The sequence below is a fragment of the Rhipicephalus sanguineus genome, chromosome 10 (assembly GCF_013339695.2).
Source record: "Rhipicephalus sanguineus isolate Rsan-2018 chromosome 10, BIME_Rsan_1.4, whole genome shotgun sequence".
Taxonomy (NCBI): Eukaryota; Metazoa; Arthropoda; class Arachnida; order Ixodida; family Ixodidae; genus Rhipicephalus; species Rhipicephalus sanguineus.
Window position 1 is genome coordinate 7,129,415 of NC_051185.1, and position 20,111 is coordinate 7,149,525.

General features: G+C 46.5%; 2 protein-coding genes across 3 annotated transcripts in view; one reads left to right on the forward strand and one right to left on the reverse strand.

Moving 5' to 3' along the window:
- The first annotated feature begins 5,488 nt into the window (after positions 1-5,488).
- LOC119406928 (uncharacterized) overlaps positions 5,489-20,111 on the forward strand; it is a 36,347-nt gene continuing 21,724 nt past the window's right edge. Inside the window, exon 1 of one of the 2 annotated variants that reach the window (XM_037673719.2) lies at positions 5,489-5,698. In XM_037673719.2, the coding sequence (XP_037529647.1) occupies positions 5,626-5,698 (73 nt within the window). In that variant the 5' untranslated portion in view covers positions 5,489-5,625. The remainder of the gene's footprint in view (positions 5,699-20,111) is intronic. The other variant, XM_037673720.2, reaches the window with a different exon arrangement.
- Positions 11,311-19,999, reverse strand: LOC125760331 (uncharacterized). Its single transcript, XM_049420255.1, has 6 exons — positions 19,746-19,999; positions 19,041-19,130; positions 18,140-18,319; positions 17,510-17,599; positions 16,430-17,239; positions 11,311-12,580 (listed from the first exon to the last, which is right to left on the reverse strand). Exons 3-6 carry the CDS (start codon positions 18,229-18,231, stop codon positions 12,553-12,555), a joined length of 1,020 nt encoding a protein of 339 aa, XP_049276212.1. The 5' UTR covers positions 18,232-18,319; positions 19,041-19,130; positions 19,746-19,999; the 3' UTR covers positions 11,311-12,552.

The window sequence follows — 20,111 nt, forward strand, 5'->3', positions numbered from 1 at the left end:
GCTACCTACTACTACTACCACATACTACAGAGGAGGGACAGACCCACACCCAAAGGAGCTTCGCCCCTAAAAGATTTGTCGCACGTTGCAATTGCTTGCCCTCTTCTCTCGTCCCGACGACCGCGCTGGAAGGTAAGCAGGGAGGGATGGCACGGGGAAAAGAAGTCACGTCACGCGCGCGTCATGACCTTGAGCACCTTTTTTTTGTTTCCTTGAACGCGCGGCTAACCTCCAATGAGATCGCGAGCGCGCGTGCAGGCACGTGGCGGCCTCCCGCGGCTGGCGTAGTAACTATGCAGCCAACAAGCTAACAAGCCAATGGCCGTGAATTTGGGTATGTGGCGCGGTCATTTGATTTAGAACGGCGCAACAAAACAGACGAAAAGGCGAATTATCACACGAACACTTGTGTTCGTGTAATCATTTGTCTTTTCGTCTGCCAATTGTTGCGGCGTTCTAAATCCATGTATCCGTACGAACTCGCCCAGTTATCAGTGCTACTCAGCGGTCATCATTTGTGGAGAGAAGAGGGAGCGATTTTTAGCTGACTTTGAGAATTAATTGTAAATTCAAGGCTGCGTGCTGCGCTATAATGTTTGACTGATGTGTTCTCAGGAGCCTCGACTACCGATCGGCAGCGTTTTCTTACAATGCTGAAAAAGTGTTGCAGGGCCCCTTTAAGGGCGAAATAGGCTCTGGTTACGTGATAAACAAGCGCAACGTACCATTGGTCGGCTCGCTTTGGTTTCGCTGCAGCGGGCGCCTTCAGAGGAGGCACGTGTAGGGAGGCGCGGCATTAGAGAAGGTTGACTTGCCGAGACTTGTTCCTCCATGCGTTGCTTCGGCACGTCCTTCACGCAGCGAAATTGTGTTGTCTGAGGTATGGACGGCTGATGCGTAAACCAAATATTGGGAGCTACTTAATGAAACCGGAAGCCATAGCGACATGCGATGCCGACAGAGCGCCCCGATTTTTGACTGTCGAAACATGTGCATCCAGGATGGTGCCGTGTTGGACGGCTGCAGGCATACAGTGTACGTTCGCGCCAAAGTACAAACGCCAGAAATCTTCTCACTAGCTTATATTGCGAATGAAGTAACAGTTGCACGGGATCGATTGCAGGAATAAAGTAATAGAATTATCGTTACAGACTAAGAAATAATCGGTTAATTACCAAGACGTAACTGATTGCAAGTAATCAGTCATACATGGAATCGATTGCGTAAGAGTTTGGTCCTACACCCACTGCGAAGGATTGGCAGTGATTTTGGTAATTATGAAGCAGGTTGGTTAGTTGGTTGTTCCTTAGTAACCTGGTGCAACCCACCGCTGGGTATCGGCCATGGTACGTACGGGCGGTACCTTAATTGTTTTAGAGATGAAAGTGTTTTATAATCTAAGCATGTTTAGAAATAAATAGTTTACGAAATAACTCATTGATATAATCAAAAGGGAAAAATAATGACAAGCCAATATAGTTGGAAAAAAATTACACCATTTCCCGGTAAACGGGATCATGAGGCGATGCGAAGCCGGAACACTTGCACGATCGCGTTCCGTTGGCGTTCTTTGGGCATGCTACCGACCTCGCGTCGTGGAACGCGAAGAGGAACGCTACGCGCGTCTTGTCTTCCCTCTAGCCTGGCTGTTAATTCTCACAGGGCGAGCGGGCAACGCGGTCGGCAGGCGTGCGAGAGGGAGGCAGCATAGGAGAGGAGAGAGAGGGGGAGGGGACGCGCATGCGCTGGTGCTCATCGCGGCGTTGCGCAGTAATATCGGCATGTCTAGCCCGCGTTTCAGAGGAAGAGTGGAAAGGGGGAGGGGAGAGGGGAAGTGGAGAGGGAAAGTGGGGAGGGGAGGGGATAGGGGAAGTGAGGAGGGAAAGTGGAGAGGGCGCAGAGGGTGAGTGGAGAGGGTATGCGCATGCGCAGTAAGGGTGGTCACGCCGCACACCACCACCACCACCACCGGATTGAACTCTGCCATAAGATACTTCGCATCTAATAAGCAGAAATGAGATAAACTTAACATTCAATTCGTTTTGTCTCACGTAGGAAATCACATACTGCATCGCAAACGTCGCTGTGGCTAAAGCCCAGTTCGGTAGCACCAAAGGAAAGAACCACTGGAAGTGATAAACTTAAGCCCATCCTTCGGACGGGTTCATCTAGAAATCTTTTTCTTTGATATGTGAACAAACTGCGTGTTAAGAAGAAATGATGCAGAGATTCACTCTCATCGCTATGTAGGCATAAAGGTGACTGCACCAGGCCAGGCCTGTGTAGGTAAAAGTTCAGTGGGGGGACTCGGCATCGTATTCTCGTAATTGATATTTCTGCCCTTCTATGTGGGGCACCATCGACTTTTCCAAGGCTAATTAAGATAAGGAAGCTCAGGCGTTGACAAAGGAGGTTTAGCGAAGTCATCCGACGTGGCAAGCTTTCAAATCGCGCCGCAGAGATAAACGCCAACGTCGGCAATATAGAAATTATGGGACAATCGTGTGATGCGGCTGCTAGAGCATCCGCGTATTCATTGAGGGTTAAACCTTTGTGACCTGGTGCCCACACCAAGACGTAAATGTCTTGGGACAAGAAAATAAAATACTTCTAGCCTATTTGACAAATTAGGAGCAGTTAATGAAGAACAGGCAGACAGTCTGTCAGAATGACTGCTTCTGTTATAGATATAGGGGTAATTTGTGTAAAGCTATGCAAGTGATCCCGCTTGAAAAATAGGCGTAAGGTCAGGCAAACGAATTGCAAAAGACCACTCCCGAGCAGGGGCGTAGTCAGAAATTTTTTTTTAGGGGGGTTCAACCATACTTTTTATGTGTTCGTGCGTGCGTTTGTATGTGCGCGTGTATATATACGCAAGCAAAACTGAAAAAGTTCGGGGGGAGGTTCGAACCCCCCCAACCCCCCCCCCCCCCCCCTGGCTACGCCCTTGCTCCCGAGGTAATGATGCTATTCCCACTTCTGCCTCTTCTTCACAAACTGAAGCATCAGTCGCTATCACGATGTTTGTTTCTAAATTTGACAAATGGTCTTCCAAAATGTCATTGAAGTATTTTTTGGGCAAATGTTTGCATTTCTTGAGGAATATATCATCAAATTCTATCCTAATTGTTTGTACAGATCTGTTTAATATAAGTACTTCACGGAGGTTCACTTGTAATATTTCCAAGAGTTTCTGTGCTAAAATGACTTGTGGACACCGTAATCTAGACCACAGATGGTTAAAAATACCGTCGGCTGATTAATAAAAACATACTGCGATATTCTCAGTGGTGATGCATATATCTTTAGGAAAGTTCGTACTGTTGGGATGTGAAACCGTATAAGAAGAGCAGGTAGGCGCGCTTCTTTGTATAAAATATTATTTGCGACAAATTTAGGAAGTCCAAGACATAAACGTAATGATTCGCGTTCTAGAAGAACCAGTGGTCGAAGTTTGTAGGCAGGTGCACCAGAAAACTAGACGCAGCCGAACTCTAATATCGGGCGAATGTACAGTGTCGTCCACTCTTAGGGTGAACACGGATCAGCATGGCCGCGCCCTGCGCATCGAAACGAAACGGCGCAGACGCTTGGGAACGTGCTCCTCTTGCTGTACTACAGGGAAGCGATCACGGGCGTGCCAGCACCGGCGTTGGCTGGATGCACTGGCGCTCCGCAGAGCGCGGCCACGCTGAGCCGTGTTCATCCTAAGAGTGGACGGCACTGTACATGCAATAAACCATAATGAGCGCATCACGTCGTAAACCTGAAGGCTTACTGCTGAGGCTACGAATCATCCCTACCGCAGGCGCTCCTCTAGCTGCCATATTTTCTATATGCGGACTCCAATTAAGTTCTTCGGCATAAGTGACCCCTAAATACCTAACAGATTCCACCTGCCGGATACTGTTTTGCCGATAAAGCAACGACATTTGAGCAGGAACGCTTACAGGGAAAACTATGATTGCGCTTTTTCTGATATTCAGCGATAAATTAATGTGTTCCAACCATGTTTCTAGTGTATTCATATATGTCTGTAGACTTTGATACAGTGTATGTATATATATCTACAGCTGTAGCAAAGAATGCGATGTCGCCGACGTATACATACAGCTGCACGCCTTGTTGTGTAGGAATAGTACATAGTAAAATATTAAATAGTAATAGTGGCAATAGTGACCCTTGGGGGAGACCTCTAGTTTTCTAATACCTCAAAAAGATAAGCCCGATTGTGAGCAACCAAATTCTTTGTCGTTTAAGAATGAATGTACCCATATATGCAGGGATGTAATGAGGTAAACTATACGTGCTTATGCGAATTTATTAGTTCGACATATTCCACGCTGTCGTAAGCATTTGCAATATCCAGAGTTACTAAAGCGGCAAATTGTTTCTTATAACGAACCAGCTGTATTCTGCTTTTCAAGTCTACATGGGCACACCAAATTGAGCAGCCACGCCTGAATCCAATTCGACATGGGCTCAAGATCATGTTTTCATTCAAGCGATTATCTATCCGAATGTGTAAGATTCTTTCGATTAGTTTTACCAGATTAGATGTGCGCGATATAGGCCTAATGTTATATAAAGTAAATCCAGCGCCTTGATTTTTTAATAAAGGAATTATTTTCGCAATTATCCAATCAGGTGGAATCCATGAATTTCTAATAGAGTGGTTAACGATTGCAAGTAGGTCCCAGGGTAGAACTTTATGTATAGTTTTTATTACCGATGTAGGAATGTCATCAGGACCTGGCGTGGAATTGGGCAAGATTTTCACTACTTGTGCCGAAGCTGTGACCTCTTGAAAGTCGTCACTTTTAAGAAGAGACCGTGAGTGATATGAGGAGGCAGTCGTGAAGGGCCTTCCAAGTCCTTTAGCAATATTTTCAAGAAAACTAGACAATTCACATGGCGTTGAAACCACCGATTCGGTGTTTATGGGTGAAGGAATGACCTTTTTGGTACTCATGAAGTTAAAAAGGGGTTTCCTGTTGCCAGGTTTTGAAAAGAACTCAGAACGGCTGGCTATCATAACCGTCCTTCGCAATGGCGACTGTTCTCTTAAAAATCGCAGGCGCATATTTATAATCCCTCCAATTTCTAGGACGTTGGTTGTACAAAGGTTTTCGCCACGGAGCTTTTCTTAGTCTGTAATTGCGTGAATAGCATAAAGGAATAACATCTTATATCCTCGTCTACGTGATAGCGTGCTATTGAAGCGCCCCCACAACAGAACTATATGCAGTGGATAAGCGCGTAACTCTGCAGGACTCAGCTTAAGTGTGGTTGAATTTGCTTACCTACAGGTGACGCGACAACTTTAGGTTATAGATCATAAAAAGTAGATACCTTTCTTTTTGCAGAGTTTAGCTACTGTTGTTATCGCTTGCCTTTGATCAGTGGGCAGCGGCGATTTGAAGTTAGCTCACGCGCCTGTTGATCCTGAAAGTGGGTGTGTGCCACTGCGGATCGCTTCTAGCCTGCTTGATCCGACACAGTTCGTGTGTCGACAGCCGTTGTGTCTGGCATCTCGCTGCTGCTTCGTCGCAGTTCCCGAGTGCCCTGAAAATAACAAGCTCGATTTCACGACAGGCACACCGCCCGCAGAACCGGACAGCCAGGATGAACAGGCGTGGTACCAAAGCGACTTCATCCAGCAAATTGGCCCGCAGTACTACTGCAACTGACAAAGACGGTAAGTGGCGGCTTGTTTTCTTTTTTTTTTTTGTTTCCCACGTCGTTTCGCAATTTTGATATGGAGTGTTGCCGCTTGTGCTATACTGTGTCAGAGCTTGCAGGCCTATTATAGCTTTTAACCGTCGTGGTGCGTCAGGGCTAACGGCGTTGCGTAACTTAATTCTGCTGCCGAGCACGAGGTCCCGCGCAGTGGCCGTCTGGAAGCAAAATGCAAGAATGTAGATGTGTGCCAATGATCGAAATTTCGAATACGAATAGAATATTTTTTGTTCGAAGCATATTGGATTGGGAAAATGCATATTCGGATTTCCCGAATACTCACCCACTGCCGCATATGTGCCTAAAGATGCGAATATTCGAGAAAAACGGGAAAATTTATCTATTCGAACGATAACGACTTACAAGTGTTACGCATCCTTATTTTTGCAGCAGAACAGCGCTAAAATGCACACGCATTAAGCCTACTGTGGTTCAAACGTAATTGCGACCATGGCGCCTTTGGCGTCATGTTCTGCATGGAGCGGACCCGTCGTTTTCTACCAAAGTTACAGCCGCTGCAAATCGTTCAGTTTCAGTACCAAACAGAACAAGGCAGCTGGATTGCACGCGCAGCTGACCACGCAACAAAATCGTTCGCCGGAATGCACACGCTCGCAAGGCAAGCTGCTTGTGACGTCACGGCTCGCGAGTGCGTGTAAGAGTGAACGACTCTCAGGCCGTGTTCATATATGCAGTTACAAGCCCGACCAAATGCGCCAAAATTTCGCCAGCCTGTTTTTGAGCGCTTGAGGATTTAACAGAGATTATGATCTAAAATCGGGTGCCATGGCGCCTTCAATCTATCTGCTCGGCCGCGCGTGTAACACAGCGCTGTCGTAAGCGCACTGCATGGTTTTAATAAGCGACGAACCTCTCGTTCCTTGTGCGGGACCGCGGAGCGTGCCGTGGAGAGTGCGCGTCGGTTGCCGAAACAAAAGCCGCTCGTCTAACCTAACGCTGACCTGACGCAATACTCGCCGCACAGTCAGAAGCAGAGCGGATACGAAGAAAACTCAGACAGAAAACGCGCACGCTGCAGCAAGCGTCCCGGCAGTGAGGGCGTGGGCAGGCGACGTGCTGCACGCAACTATGTGATCAGTTCCATGCGGCAGCAGGTACCGCGGTTTTCCCTCATCAGATAGCTGTATACGGATGCACGCGGCACTCGCGTCGCCGTTAGCCAGGGGAGTCGTCCGCCCGCTCCAACACCATTTCAATTGTGCGTGCCCTCCCTGTTTCGAAATGTTCCTCGCCATCATGGGCACCGGCAGGTGGGCGCAATGCTCGACCCTTCCACTCTCCCCACCCCAAGCCTGCCGACGCCCATGCTTGGCATCGCCACCGCATGCATGCTATCGCACGATCGTGCGAGAGAGCCGGAATTTCTTCCGCGCTTTAGTAAAATTAAAGGCCTTGCCATCGGTATTTTTAGGCCATATTTGCTGTGGCAGTGCATTTTTTTCTCGTGGCGCCCATCAGACGGTGCAAAATTGTACTTCGCGGTGACTGCATAGTACCGTTCAGTAGATGGTTATGCTGCGTGTTCGTCACTTGGAGGTATTTTTTACTGTAACCACTGAGAAATACGAATGACGCGCGCATTAGCTTCGTGCTCCATTTCAGCCTTATCTCCCGCATGTCCATGCGACAAGGAACGGTTTATTTTTCACCATGTTTTACTTGCAGCTCTTTTACACGGCATATGTTGTATGCTACCTTCGTGTCATCTTGAAATAGAAACGGCATAACCGTCGAGAATTTGGCCTAAAGAACGTTTGAATGCTTGGAAAAAACATGCTATGTTCGTCTTCTTGACGTCGGTTCTGGGAGAGAGGGTATTTCCCACGTACAGAGTGTGTATGCCTTGTGAACATGGTCACAGCCTCGCTAAGCACGTACGATATGATACCTTCGGTGCGTGTTCTGCACGTCATATATATACACGAAAAAAGAAAGTTTTCGGGTGTGTTCTGACCTGCCGCACAGCGTCAGAACAGAGTGCAAGCCGAAAAGTTTTGCATGCAGATAACCAAATCAACGACGACTCATCAAGAATATGGCGAATGCGCGTAAGCATGAAAAGTGACATCCGGTACTTTTCCGAAGCGCGCGGGATTTGCATCCGGCACAGAGCAGCGGGGCCTTGCGTATAGCTTTCCTACGAAACACGCAGAGTGAGCCTTGCGCGCTTGTTCCTCTCGCACGGCGAACAAGTCGATGTGCCGCGCAGCTCTTGTGACACCAACACTCGTGACAGATTGCGAACAAGTACAGTACTTCACTTTACGCATGGAATAAGTCGTATTCAGGCGCACGCAAACTCAAGTATAAAGAACGTGGAAATATGCACGTAATATGTCTGCGAACTTAAAGAATTTACAGTTGGTACACGCATCAATTACTTGAATATGTACGAGCTCAGGTACTTTGCACATCCCCCTTTCCCGGTGCCATATTAACCGTCGCAAGTAAACGAATATTGTTACGTAATAAATGGATGCTTTCAGAAAAACAAGGTTGGGGAAGGGGGCAATGTTGTGCAGCCAACACACCCCTCCCCGACCTTGTTCACGCTAAGCTTCCTTTGAAGAAGCTTAGCGTGTTAACTGTGGATTATGTTCATGGGAGCTTAGCATCGCGATAGAACAAACCCGCGTCAACAGTATACTGAAGCTTTGATCGGCCAGCTTGGCCTATAGCTGCCGCTGAATGTTGCTGTGCTGTTATCTGTGCTTTTCATTTTGTCAAAAAGAAGTGCGTGCAAAGCCATCATATCGAAACAGATTCGTGCACTGTGGGCCAATCGACAGTGTACAGTGTTATTGATCAAAAACATTAGAGGTGAACCATTCGCCACTAATTGCCGGTGGAAACAAAATTATTGAATGGTACCGGCTCGTGCACGGAAGGCGTCAGTAAATCGGTTCTTCATAAAGCACTGATACGAATTAAAGTACCGTAATCTCATTTTATTTTTTACAGCGAAGCTGTGCACCTCTCCTTGGTCGGAAAATTTCGTGGCGTAAACACAAAGCGCCAGGCCCCTAAACTACCAACAGACGCTCGCGTGCTCCTCTGCTAGCAGCAGTGTTGACGGTAACGCGTTACAAGTAACGGCGTTACCGGTAACGCGTTACTTTTTTCAGTAACTAAGTAACGTACTCGTTACTATTTCGGAACTGTAACGGGTAACATACTTTCGTTACAATTTTTCGGTAACGTGAGGTGTCACGTTACTCGTTACTTTCAATTCCAATTATACTCGCCGTCTTACACAAAATTCACTCGTCTTGTAGGAGTGCCTTTCTCAGAGCTCGTCCGGCGTTATTTGGCGCTGCGGCCCTGCGGCGGACTGCTGTCGGTCTGCCAAGCATTGACAAAGCGGCATCGCATGGGCGTGTCCTTTTTTGCGCGGGGGTAATCTCAAGGGGGAGCGAATCGCCGAAATTTCATAAACGGATTTGCTATAATTTCGGCTACCTTGTTATCGAGGTTCAAGTTGTCGTTGATTGTCGATGAAGCGAAGTGTATGCGGTCCTTGTAACCGTCAAAAGCGAGCTGTCGAGATCTGCTCGGCTTGCGGACACGCAAGACTCGGTGTGAGCTCCAGCACAACCGAGGATGTCTTCCTTCACAAATCCTTTCTGAACATAATCGCCAAATGAGGATGAGCGACTGTCTGCCTTTGGTGCCGCATGGCATCGCCATGAGCGGGCTCAAAGAAAACTCTCCGCGCCTTCACCAGCTCTTCCTGAAAGTCAGGGGCGTAGCTAGAATTCAACCATACTTTATGTATATTTGTGCGTGCGTTTTACGTGTAACGTGTATATATACGCAAGCAAAATTGAAAATTTTCGGGGGTGTTTGAACCCCCCCCCCCTTCCTTGGCTACGCCCCTGCAAAGTGAATAGAGGAGTACCACATAGTGCGTCCGTCGAGCTCCTATTTAGCGTATGTGCGGAGGTATTCGCTAATAAACAAGTCAAGCAGTCCGATTAAAGCTTTGAAAGGCAGCTGTTGCTTTTATTCAGCAATTTGTAGTTACATTAGAAAACTGTAGCACTGTCCATAAACTTCTTATTCAAAATTAGTTTTGCTTCTTGATATTTGCAACTGCGCCTACGTTTCTGGTTATTGAACTCCTGAGCAAGCGAGGCTGACCTTGAATACTTTCATGTACGCAATCGCAATATTTGCGGCAATTGTAAAAGAAAAATAAAAAAAAACTTGTTTATGTGCGCAAATACTTTTCTCCAGATTTATTCCATTTAAGCATTCCTTTACAAAATTTGCGCATTGATTTTGGTAGCAGAAGCCCGCTGTCATAATTGGTGCAAGTTTGTTCAGTGATGTTTTCATTTCGGAGAGCGTTGATGATGAAACCGATTACCCATTCCGAAAAACAGCTTCTCCTTGTGCCGCAGAGTTAAAGCCATCACAAGCAACTTACAGGCAACTTTAGGCCACTGTAGTACTACGAAGATACGGCACATTTGTGGCTATTATTCTCGTTTAATCAGTATTTGGGGTTATATTTTTGTTTGGGCGGCAACTTTAACATGATATATAAATATGAGTTTTATAAAGTATCTATTGTAGGTTCTTGAGGCAAAGGTGCACTGATTAAGATTTCTGGCTATGGAGTAACGGCGGAAGTAACGTCCGTTACTTTTTTTCGGTAACGGTAACGCGTTACTTTTTTTCATTGGTAATGCAGGGCGGTAACGCGTTCCTTTTTCTTTAGCGTAACGAGTAACGTATTTAGTGACTTTTTTTCGGTAACGCATACAACACTGATTCATATATACACTATATATATATGCACATGCAAACGCATCCCCCACACCCTACCCTGGCTACGCATATGGCGGACGATCTCAACTTACACGATCCATGAAGCTGTCTGAAATCTAAAACACGACACGAAGGCAAAAAAAAAGTATCTCAAATATGTCACCTATTATAGTAAAGCGAAAACGTCGGACTAATGCAGCATGCATAAGCTAACGAGATATGGTGCTGTGTGCCGGGTAGAATCCTCTATTGCGCCTTGTCAACAAGACCTTGAAGCGATCATTCGTGTCTTTTACGTGATCCGTGGCGGATTGTGTATTTATTCCTGCTTCTTTCCTACGTAGCCGACGCTGCATATCTGCAGTACAATCAGTTAATGGCCCGGGCAGAGATAGAAACCCGAGCCTTGTAGAATACTTTCTATAAAAGACAGGTTTCCTAAATTTCTTACGCAGACTGGTATGCATGTTACCATCTTTATGTTGATCTCAATGATATCTGTACGTGTTTATTTCTATCTGGCTATGCACATTACCTCCAGGAAACCTATCACCATATCTGCTCCTTAGATACATATCGATCTGAATCGGTCTGTTAACTTAGAGCGAAATCTTTTTTACATAAGCATACCTCCGTGGCCATGTTAAGAACGTAAGAACAAAGAAAACGCTTACCATCGTGCCTGTAGTTTCGGCTTCAAATCACACCGTGAAAGGCGAAGGAAAGTCGAACGCAGAAAAGTGCAGACCTTTTGTTACGATTCACCAAAGACAGTGTTCACATATTTATTGACTTTTCAAGCAATGTGCAAAGAGTCATTCGAGCATATGGTCATGGAAACTTATCGGCTAATACAATCTATGCAATAATTGAACATCACCGATTATGCCTCGTGGGTTATTGCGGCACGAGGGCCAGGTGGCGAGTAACGAACAGTCACAGCTGAGGAACAGTCCAATGTACAAACAGCTGACATAAGAGTTGCACACGACAAATATTCCACACGGCCCACTTCGACAAAATATGCTGACCAGATGCCTGATGGTGTGTGTGGTGTCTACGATACAACAAATTCGGTAAGGTTCCATGGTCCAACGAACTTAGATATTCTAGCGTGCGTATTTACCTGTAACAAACAGGAGGGAGTATGCAGATTGAGGAGCACGACACTTCAAAGCGGATGCTTGTGCACATCCATCGAAGCGAAATGATTCACACGGGATAAATTACGAGCACGGTGGGCTAGCACCGCGAACCAGCTTTATTGCGAGTCTCAAAAAATGGAAACCCTTGCATTGGCCAGAGTGTTTGTTGGTGAGGGTAAGCACCCACCCCTTTCCCACTTCTTCACATTGTGCACTTTTGCAGCAGCGTGTTGAGGTTCTAAATTTGTGATGAGCGACATGCAAAGAAACAGAGGCCATGTATGAAACTCTCGCACCCGACAAGAGAGTATACAAGAAAGAAACATGTCCGAGATAAACAGGCAACACCAAACGAGCACTTCAAACTTTCGGACACCAGCACCACATTATACAACAAATCCGCTCAATGTGTCAAGCAATCACTCCGAGATAAGACCACCAGTCAAAGCCAAATAAACAAGTGCACTAAGAGATTCTAAGGGAGGATGTCAACCGAAAGTGGCGATCACTCCGGACACTAAACCGCCGTGCTGGCGAACACAAAAATGCGGGAGCTTCACAAACAAGAGCTATGGTGACCTGCCATATAAAATATGTTTGCGGACGCATTCAGAAATGTGCGAGGACAGATAACTTGTATGAAACCCTTGTTATTGACAAGAAAACTGCTTTATAACAATTTCGTTGAACTCGCGAAACAACCGCACTGCAGTACACTCTGAAGGCAAAGCCAAGCAGGTGCTTCCAACGGTAAAAGCACAATGACGTTTTACAAGATATTGGTGCAATTGTCGCAATAACCAACACGAGATCAAACCTCGGAAGCCAAACAGGCTTCTAGCCATGCAACGCGACAATTACTGTGCAAATAAGTTCAACAAACGAAAGGCCCGAGTTCTAACCTCGGGACAAAGCCAAACTGGCTTCTACCGATGCTAGATGAATTCTGGGCAAGTAAGTTCAATGAATGAAAGAGCCCGAGTTCTAACCTCGGGACAAAGTCAAACGGGCTTCTACCGATGCGACAAGACGAATTCTGGACAAGTAAATTCAATGAATGAAAGAGCCCGAGTTTTAACCTCGGCACAAAGCCAAATGGGCTTCTACCGATGCGACAAGATGAATTCTGGGCAAGTAAGCTCGATGAATAAAAGAGCCCAAGTTCTAACCTCGGGACAAAGCCAAACGGGCTTCTACCGATGCTACAAGACGAATTCTGGGCAAGTAAATTCAATGAATGAAAGAGCCCGAGTTTTAACCTCGGCACAAAGCCAAATGGGCTTCTACCGATGCGACAAGACGAATTCTGGGCAAGTAAATTCAATGAATGAACGAGCCCGAGTTTTAACCTCGGCACAAAGCCAAATGGGCTTCTACCGATGCGACAAGGTGAATTCTGGGCAAGTAAGCTCGATGAATAAAAGAGCCCAAGTTCTAACCTCGGGACAAAGCCAAACGGGCTTCTACCGATGCTACAAGACGAATTCTGGGCAAGTAAATTCAATGAATGAAAGAGCCCGAGTATTAACCTCGGCACAAAGCCTAATGGGCTTCTACCGATGCGACGACGAATTCTGGGCAAGTAAGTTCGATGAATGAAAGAGCCCGAGTTTTGACCTCGGCACAAAGCCAAATGGGGTTCTACCGATGCGACAAGGTGAATTCTGGGCAAGTAAGCTCGATGAATAAAAGAGCCCAAGTTCTAACCTCGGGACAAAGCCAAACGGGCTTCTACCGATGCTACAAGACGAATTCTGGGCAAGTAAATTCAATGAATGAAAGAGCCCGAGTTTTAACCTCGGCACAAAGCCAAATGGGCTTCTACCGATGCGACAAGGTGAATTCTGGGCAAGTAAGCTCGATGAATAAAAGAGCCCAAGTTCTAACCTCGGGACAAAGCCAAACGGGCTTCTACCGATGCTACAAGACGAATTCTGGGCAAGTAAATTCAATGAATGAAAGAGCCCGAGTTTTAACCTCGGCACAAAGCCAAATGGGCTTCTACCGATGCGACAAGACGAATTCTCGGCAAGTGAATTCAATGAATGAACGAGCCCGAGTTTTGACCTCGGCACAAAGCCAAATGGGGTTCTACCGATGCTAGATAACGAATTCTGTGCAGGTAAGTTCAACGAATGAAAGAGCCCAAGTTCTAACATCGGGACAAAGCCAAACGGGCTTCTACCGATGCTACAAGACGAATTCTGGGCAAGTAAATTCAATGAATGAAAGAGCCCGAGTATTAACCTCGGCACAAAGCCTAATGGGCTTCTACCGATGCGACGACGAATTCTGGGCAAGTAAGTTCGATGAATGAAAGAGCCCGAGTTTTAACCTCGGCACAAAGCCAAATGGGCTTCTACCGATGCGACAAGACAAACTCTGGGCAAGTAAGTTCGATGAATAAAAGAGCCCAAGTTCTAACATCGGGACAAAGCCAAACGGGCTTCTACCGATGCTACAAGACGAATTCTGGGCAAGTAAATTCAATGAATGAAAGAGCCCGAGTATTAACCTCGGCACAAAGCCTAATGGGCTTCTACCGATGCGACGACGAATTCTGGGCAAGTAAGTTCGATGAATGAAAGAGCCCGAGTTTTGACCTCGGCACAAAGCCAAATGGGGTTCTACCGATGCGACAAGGTGAATTCTGGGCAAGTAAGCTCGATGAATAAAAGAGCCCAAGTTCTAACCTCGGGACAAAGCCAAACGGGCTTCTACCGATGCTACAAGACGAATTCTGGGCAAGTAAATTCAATGAATGAAAGAGCCCGAGTTTTAACCTCGGCACAAAGCCAAATGGGCTTCTACCGATGCGACAAGACGAATTCTGGGCAAGTGAATTCAATGAATGAACGAGCCCGAGTTTTAACCTCGGCACAAAGCCAAATGGGCTTCTACCGATGCGACAAGGTGAATTCTGGGCAAGTAAGCTCGATGAATAAAAGAGCCCAAGTTCTAACCTCGGGACAAAGCCAAACGGGCTTCTACCGATGCTACAAGACGAATTCTGGGCAAGTAAATTCAATGAATGAAAGAGCCCGAGTATTAACCTCGGCACAAAGCCTAATGGGCTTCTACCGATGCGACGACGAATTCTGGGCAAGTAAGTTCGATGAATGAAAGAGCCCGAGTTTTGACCTCGGCACAAAGCCAAATGGGGTTCTACCGATGCGACAAGGTGAATTCTGGGCAAGTAAGCTCGATGAATAAAAGAGCCCAAGTTCTAACCTCGGGACAAAGCCTAATGGGCTTCTACCGATGCGACGACGAATTCTGGGCAAGTGAATTCAATGAATGAAAGAGCCCGAGTTTTAACCTCGGCACAAAGCCAAATGGGCTTCTACCGATGCGACAAGGTGAATTCTGGGCAAGTAAGCTCGATGAATAAAAGAGCCCAAGTTCTAACCTCGGGACAAAGCCAAACGGGCTTCTACCGATGCTACAAGACGAATTCTGGGCAAGTAAATTCAATGAATGAAAGAGCCCGAGTTTTAACCTCGGCACAAAGCCAAATGGGCTTCTACCGATGCGACAAGGTGAATTCTGGGCAAGTAAGCTCGATGAATAAAAGAGCCCAAGTTCTAACCTCGGGACAAAGCCTAATGGGCTTCTACCGATGCGACGACGAATTCTGGGCAAGTGAATTCAATGAATGAAAGAGCCCGAGTTTTGACCTCGGCACAAAGCCAAATGGGGTTCTACCGATGCGACAAGGTGAATTCTGGGCAAGTAAGCTCGATGAATAAAAGAGCCCAAGTTCTAACCTCGGGACAAAGCCTAATGGGCTTCTACCGATGCGACGACGAATTCTGGGCAAGTGAATTCAATGAATGAAAGAGCCCGAGTTTTAACCTCGGCACAAAGCCAAATGGGCTTCTACCGATGCGACAAGGTGAATTCTGGGCAAGTAAGCTCGATGAATAAAAGAGCCCAAGTTCTAACCTCGGGACAAAGCCAAACGGGCTTCTACCGATGCTACAAGACGAATTCTGGGCAAGTAAATTCAATGAATGAAAGAGCCCGAGTTTTAACCTCGGCACAAAGCCAAATGGGCTTCTACCGATGCGACAAGACGAATTCTGGGCAAGTGAATTCAATGAATGAACGAGCCCGAGTTTTGACCTCGGCACAAAGCCAAATGGGGTTCTACCGATGCTAGATAACGAATTCTGTGCAGGTAAGTTCAACGAATGAAAGAGCCCAAGTTCTAACATCGGGACAAAGCCAAACGGGCTTCTACCGATGCTACAAGACGAATTCTGGGCAAGTAAATTCAATGAATGAAAGAGCCCGAGTATTAACCTCGGCACAAAGCCTAATGGGCTTCTACCGATGCGACGACGAATTCTGGGCAAGTAAGTTCGATGAATGAAAGAGCCCGAGTTTTAACCTCGGCACAAAGCCAAATGGGCTTCTACCGATGCGACAAGACAAACTCTGGGCAAGTAAGTTCGATGAATAAAAGAGCCCAAGTTCTAACATCGGGACAAAGCCAAACGGGCTTCTACCGATGCTACAAGACGAATTCTGGGCAAGTAAATTCAATGAATGAAAGAGCCCGAGTATTAACCTCGGCACAAAGCCTAATGGGCTTCTACCGATGCGACGACGAATTCTGGGCAAGTAAGTTCGATGAATGAAAGAGCCCGAGTTTTAACCTCGGCACAAAGCCAAATGGGCTTCTACCGATGCGACAAGACAAACTCTGGGCAAGTAAGTTCGATGAATAAAAGAGCCCAAGTTCTAACCTCGGGACAAAGCCAAACGGGCTTCTACCGATGCGACAAGACGAATTCCGGGCAAGTAAATTCAATGAATGAAAGAGCCTGAGTTTTAACCTCGGCACAAAGCCAAATGGGCTTCTACCGATGCGACAAGACGAATTCTGGGCAAGTGAATTTATTGAATGAACGAGCCCGAGTTTTAACCTCGGCACAAAGCCAAATGGGCTTCTACCGATGCGACAAGATGAATTCTGGGCAAGTAAGCTCGATGAATAAAAGAGCCCAAGTTCTAACCTCGGGACAAAGCCAAACGGGCTTCTACCGATGCTACAAGACGAATTCTGGGCAAGTAAATTCAATGAATGAAAGAGCCCGAGTTTTAACCTCGGCACAAAGCCAAATGGGCTTCTACCGATGCGACAAGATGAATTCTGGGCAAGTAAGCTCGATGAATAAAAGAGCCCAAGTTCTAACCTCGGGACAAAGCCAAACGGGCTTCTACCGATGCTACAAGACGAATTCTGGGCAAGTAAATTCAATGAATGAAAGAGCCCGAGTTTTAACCTCGGCACAAAGCCAAATGGGCTTCTACCGATGCGACAAGACGAATTCTGGGCAAGTGAATTCAATGAATGAACGAGCCCGAGTTTTGACCTCGGCACAAAGCCAAATGGGGTTCTACCGATGCTAGATAACGAATTCTGTGCAGGTAAGTTCAACGAATGAAAGAGCCCAAGTTCTAACATCGGGACAAAGCCAAACGGGCTTCTACCGATGCTACAAGACGAATTCCGGGCAAGTAAATTCAATGAATGAAAGAGCCTGAGTTTTAACCTCGGCACAAAGTCAAACGGGCTTCTACCGATGCGACAAGACGAATTCTGGACAAGTAAATTCAATGAATGAAAGAGCCCGAGTTTTAACCTCGGCACAAAGCCAAATGGGCTTCTACCGATGCGACAAGATGAATTCTGGGCAAGTAAGCTCGATGAATAAAAGAGCCCAAGTTCTAACCTCGGGACAAAGCCAAACGGGCTTCTACCGATGCTACAAGACGAATTCTGGGCAAGTAAATTCAATGAATGAAAGAGCCCGAGTTTTAACCTCGGCACAAAGCCAAATGGGCTTCTACCGATGCGACAAGACGAATTCTGGGCAAGTGAATTCAATGAATGAACGAGCCCGAGTTTTGACCTCGGCACAAAGCCAAATGGGGTTCTACCGATGCGACAAGACAAACTCTGGGCAAGTAAGTTCGATGAATAAAAAAGCCCAAGTTCTAACATCGGGACAAAGCCAAACGGGCTTCTACCGATGCTACAAGACGAATTCTGGGCAAGTAAATTCAATGAATGAAAGAGCCCGAGTTTTAACCTCGGCACAAAGCCAAATGGGCTTCTACCGATGCGACAAGACGAATTCCGGGCAAGTGAATTCAATGAATGAACGAGCCCGAGTTTTGACCTCGGCACAAAGCCAAATGGGGTTCTACCGATGCGACAAGACAAACTCTGGGCAAGTAAGTTCGATGAATAAAAGAGCCCAAGTTCTAACCTCGGGACAAAGCCAAACGGGCTTCTACCGATGCTACAAGACGAATTCTGGGCAAGTAAATTCAATGAATGAAAGAGCCCGAGTTTTAACCTCGGCACAAAGCCAAATGGGCTTCTACCGATGCGACAAGACGAATTCCGGGCAAGTGAATTCATTGAATGAACGAGCCCGAGTTTTGACCTCGGCACAAAGCCAAATGGGGTTCTACCGATGCTAGATAACGAATTCTGTGCAGGTAAGTTCAACGAATGAAAGAGCCCAAGTTCTAACATCGGGACAAAGCCAAACGGGCTTCTACCGATGCTACAAGACGAATTCTGGGCAAGTAAATTCAATGAATGAAAGAGCCCGAGTATTAACCTCGGCACAAAGCCTAATGGGCTTCTACCGATGCGACGACGAATTCTGGGCAAGTAAGTTCGATGAATGAAAGAGCCCGAGTTTTAACCTCGGCACAAAGCCAAATGGGCTTCTACCGATGCGACAAGACAAACTCTGGGCAAGTAAGTTCGATGAATAAAAGAGCCCAAGTTCTAACCTCGGGACAAAGCCAAACGGGCTTCTACCGATGCGACAAGACGAATTCCGGGCAAGTAAATTCAATGAATGAAAGAGCCTGAGTTTTAACCTCGGCACAAAGCCAAATGGGCTTCTACCGATGCGACAAGACGAATTCTGGGGAAGTGAATTTATTGAATGAACGAGCCCGAGTTTTAACCTCGGCACAAAGCCAAATGGGCTTCTACCGATGCTAGATAACAAATTCTGTGCAAGTAAGTTCAACGAATGAAAGAGCCCGAGTTCTAACCTCGGGACAAAGCCAAACGGGCTTCTACCAATGCGACAAGACGAATTCTGGGCAAGTAAATTCAATGAATTAAAGAGTCCGAGTTCTAACCTCGGGACGAAGTCAAACGAGCTACTACCAATGATAGATGACGAATTCTGTGCAAGTAAGTTAAGCGAATGAAAGGGCCCGAGTTCTAACCTCGGGACAAAGCCAAACGGGCTTCTACCGATGCGACAAGACGAATTCTCTGCAAGTAATTAGTTCAATGAATGAAAGAGCCCGAGTTTTAACCTCGGCACAAAGCCAAATGGGCTTCTACCGATGCGACAAGACGAATTCTGGGCAAGTAAGTTCGATGGATGAAAGAGCCCGAGTTCTAACCTCGGGACAAAGCCAAATGGTCTTCTACCGATGCGACAGGACGAATTCTGTGCAAGTTCAATGAATGAAAGAGCCCGAGTTCTACCCTCGGGACAAAGTCAAACGGGCTTCTACCGATGCGACAGGACAAATTCTGTGCAAGTAAGTTCAATGAATGAAAGCGCCCGAGTTCTAACCTCGGGACAAAGCCGAAATACCGATGCGACAAGACAAATTCTGTGCAAGTAAGCTCAATGAATGAAAGAGATCGAGTTCTAACCTCGAGACAAAGTCAAACGGGCTTCTACCGATGCGACAAGACAAATTCTGGGCAAGTTCAATGAATGAAAGAGCCCGAGTTTTAACCTCGGGACAAAGCCAAAGGGGCTTCTACCGATGCGACAAGACGAATTCTGGGCAAGCAAGCTCTATGAATGAAAGAGCCCGAGTTCTAACCTCGGTACAAAGCCAAACGGGCTTCTACCGATGCGACAGGACGAATTCTGTGCAAGTAAGTTCAATGAATGCAAGAGCCCGAGTTCTAACCTCGGGACAAAGTCAAACGGGCTTCTACCGATGTTACATGACGAATTATAGGTAAGTAAGCTATATGAATGAAAGAGCCTGAGTTCTAACCTCGGCACAAAGCCAAATGGGCTTCTACCGATGCGACAAGACGAACTCTGGGCAAGTAAGGTCGATGAATGAAAGAACCAGAGTTCTAACCTCGGGACAAACCCAAACGGACTTCTACCGATGCAAGAGGACGAACTCTAGGCAAGTAAATTCAGTGAATAAAATAGCCCAAGTTTTAACTTCGGTACAAAGCCGAATGGGCTTCTACGGATGCGTCAAGACGAATTCTGGGCAAGTAAGTTCATTAATGAAAGAGCCGAAGTTCTAACCTCGGCACAAAGCCAAATGGGCTTCCACTGATGCGAGACGACGAATTCTGTGCAAGTAAGCTCAATGAATGAAACAGCCCGAGTTCTAACCTCGGGA